The sequence below is a fragment of the Marmota marmota genome, unplaced genomic scaffold (genome assembly GCF_001458135.2).
Source record: "Marmota marmota marmota unplaced genomic scaffold, marMar, whole genome shotgun sequence".
Lineage (NCBI taxonomy): Eukaryota > Metazoa > Chordata > Mammalia > Rodentia > Sciuridae > Marmota > Marmota marmota.
In genome coordinates, this window is record NW_026000108.1 from 36,610,186 (window position 1) to 36,613,032 (window position 2,847).

The 2,847-nt window shown below is 34.7% G+C and overlaps 1 protein-coding gene across 1 annotated transcript; it reads right to left on the reverse strand.

Moving 5' to 3' along the window:
* Positions 1-2,128: 2,128 nt before the first annotated feature.
* Positions 2,129-2,418, reverse strand: LOC107138951 (cytochrome c oxidase subunit 7B2, mitochondrial). Its single transcript, XM_015481756.2, has one exon. The coding sequence runs from the start codon at positions 2,372-2,374 to the stop codon at positions 2,129-2,131; it is 246 nt and encodes an 81-aa protein (XP_015337242.1). The 5' UTR covers positions 2,375-2,418.
* Between the last annotated feature and the right edge of the window lie 429 nt (positions 2,419-2,847).

The window sequence follows — 2,847 nt, forward strand, 5'->3', positions numbered from 1 at the left end:
ATATATATATATATATATATATATATATATATATATATATATATATATATATATATAGATAGATAAAATCTGCTTTCTGATCCTAGTTCTGCTCCTGGATAAAAGCTGCCAGAAATACCCATGCCACTGCCTGAATACTGTGTTACCTGAAATTTCCTTCATCTGGTTAATTAGCCCATCACCTTTAAACTCAACCTCACAGAAAGTCTCTGAGCATGGGGAAAATGTAGACATGTTCTTCGCCAGAATTTAACATGAATGGCCCACAGTCCAATTCCAAACAGAGTCCTCATTTCCTGAAAAGTCATGAACATAGTCTTTAATGTCTGCATTTCTCTAGGCATTTTGGTCTTCTGAACTCTCACCAGAATCATCCATTAAGCTCTGATTACAAAAATCTAAGGCTTCTCCAGCATGCATTTTCAGACTTTTCCAAACTTCTCCCACAAATCAGTTCCAAAACTTTTGAACCACAAGATCAGATTAGTCACAAGAATGACCCCACTTCTTGGTACCAATTTCTGTATTAGCTTTTCATTAGTGTGACCAAAATACCTGACAAGAACAATTTACAGAAGGAAAAGTTTATTTTGGCTTATGGTTTAAAGGTTCAGTTAATTGACTCAATTGTTCTAGGTATAGAGTGTGGCAAAACATTATGGTGAAAGGAAATGACAGAGGAAAGCTGCTTGACTCATGGCTGCTAGAGTGTGAGAAGCCAGGGACAAAGCATATAACTCCCAAGGCATGTTATCAGTAACCTGCTTCCTCCAGCTATACCCCATCTACATAAATACAACTTAGTAATCCATTCGAATTATTAATCTATCAACCATCAAATGAATTAGTCAGCTCATGAGGTTATAGCTCTCATAATCTAATCATTTCACCTCTGAAATTTTTTCCATTATAAACATGAGCTTGTTGGGAGACACTTCATAACAAATGCAAAAGTAGGATAATTCCTAAAATGGCAATAATATTCTCTCCAGTAATCATTGAAACCCACAGCGGAAAAAAATCATATTAGTAGATTAATAAGGACTCTGTATTAGCTTAAGTATCCCATTAATTCATTAATTTTTTCTAAGTGAAAGCCTATCTACCAGGTCTTGTTCTAGGGTTAAAATGATAAAAAAAAAAAAAAACATTCTAATTCCTATGAGTTTTACACACCAAAAATAAATAAGTAAGTAAAATATATGATGTGAGATGATGTAAATACTAGAGAACAAAATAAAGTTAGAAAGAAGGATAGAGAAAGCCAGGTCAAAACTGTAACTGTAATTTTAAAAAGAGTAAACAATCGCCTTTTCCTGAAAAGATGATCTGTCAAGCAATCTCAAAATAACATGACAATGTGAGTCATACAGAACCTGGAGTCATGCATTCCCTATACAGGAAATATGCATGCAGGAGGTAAACTTGTCAATGCAACATGTAGGGAGCTCCTATAGAGAGAATTCTTGTTCTTTTACCTCTGAAGAGAAATGGGGAGTTATTAGATTTTGAAGTGAATAGTGCCATCAATAGATTATGTTTAAAATGATCACTCTGCTGCTACAATGAAAACAGAATGTATGGTGTTAGGGTTTGGGGTTCAGGCTTAGGAACAAAGGAAGAAGTATAGAAGCAAAGAGGCAGATAGAAAAAAATTATAATAAATTCAGTAAACAGAAGAATACATGTTTTATTAGTTCTACTTTCAAATATTTGTTATTTAGCTGAGCATGGTGGCCCACACCTGTAATCCAAGAAGCTCAAGAGGCTGAGGCAGGAGGATTGCAAATTCAAAGCCCATTTAAAGCAACTTAGAGGTTCTAAGCAACTTAGCAAGACCAATCTCAAAATAAAAATTAAAAAGGGCTATGAATTTGGCTTAGTAGTTAAGGACCCCCAGGGTCAATCTCTGGAACTGAAAAACCAAAAAACAAAAACTATATATATATATATATATTCATAGTATCCTGTAATCTAGACCCACTGCATTGCTTTCAGGCACTAAAATGAAAATTCTCTTTGACTTTAAAGATTTTATTTTTTTTCAAGCATATACATTGTAATGAGCAACAGTGCTCAAAAGACAAATTGGCTTTGAAACAATTCTGAATTATAATAATAGTGATGATTAATGATTATTCCACTCTTTGGGGGTAACTCTGCCAACAGGAGATGGGTTCCATTGTATCCCCATCTGTGTAGTTAAAAACACCCATGCAACAACACAGAAAGTGGTGCCACTAGCTAGTACTATGTTGCCATATTTGTCATGAAAATCTGGTGATTGTTTTATGTGACTCTGTCTTGCCATAATTTGCTGAATTCTCCAAATTTTGAGACTACTGAATGCGTATCTTGCCAAGGAAAACATCATGAAGGTATGACAGGATTGCAGTTGATTGCAGTTACTGGTCTAGAGACCTGGGAAAACAAACAAAAAGGGCAATGAAATCTGATCTGCATTCAATTCCTTGCTTTCTGAATGTTTTGCCCATATCATCATTTGGAGCAGTGGTTAGGCATGTGAGTTTTGGTATCATGATGTCTGGATTTGAATCTCAGCTTTGCTATTGGTTAGTTATATGAACTGGGTCAGTTATTTTACCTCTCTTTGCCTCAGTTTCCTCTTTGACAAACTGAGATAATAATGTCCAACAAGAAGTTGAGTAAACATGCAATAAGTGCTAGCTTTTCTACTTTTCATAAACGTTCAATGGCTTGCTCTATAAATAGAATCCAACTTTAACAGGCTTAAATAGCTATTTAAAATCATATCCAAAGTGGCCCATTATCTAACAATCTAGTCTCATTTCTAATATATACTCCAGACTTCAGTCAGAATTATCA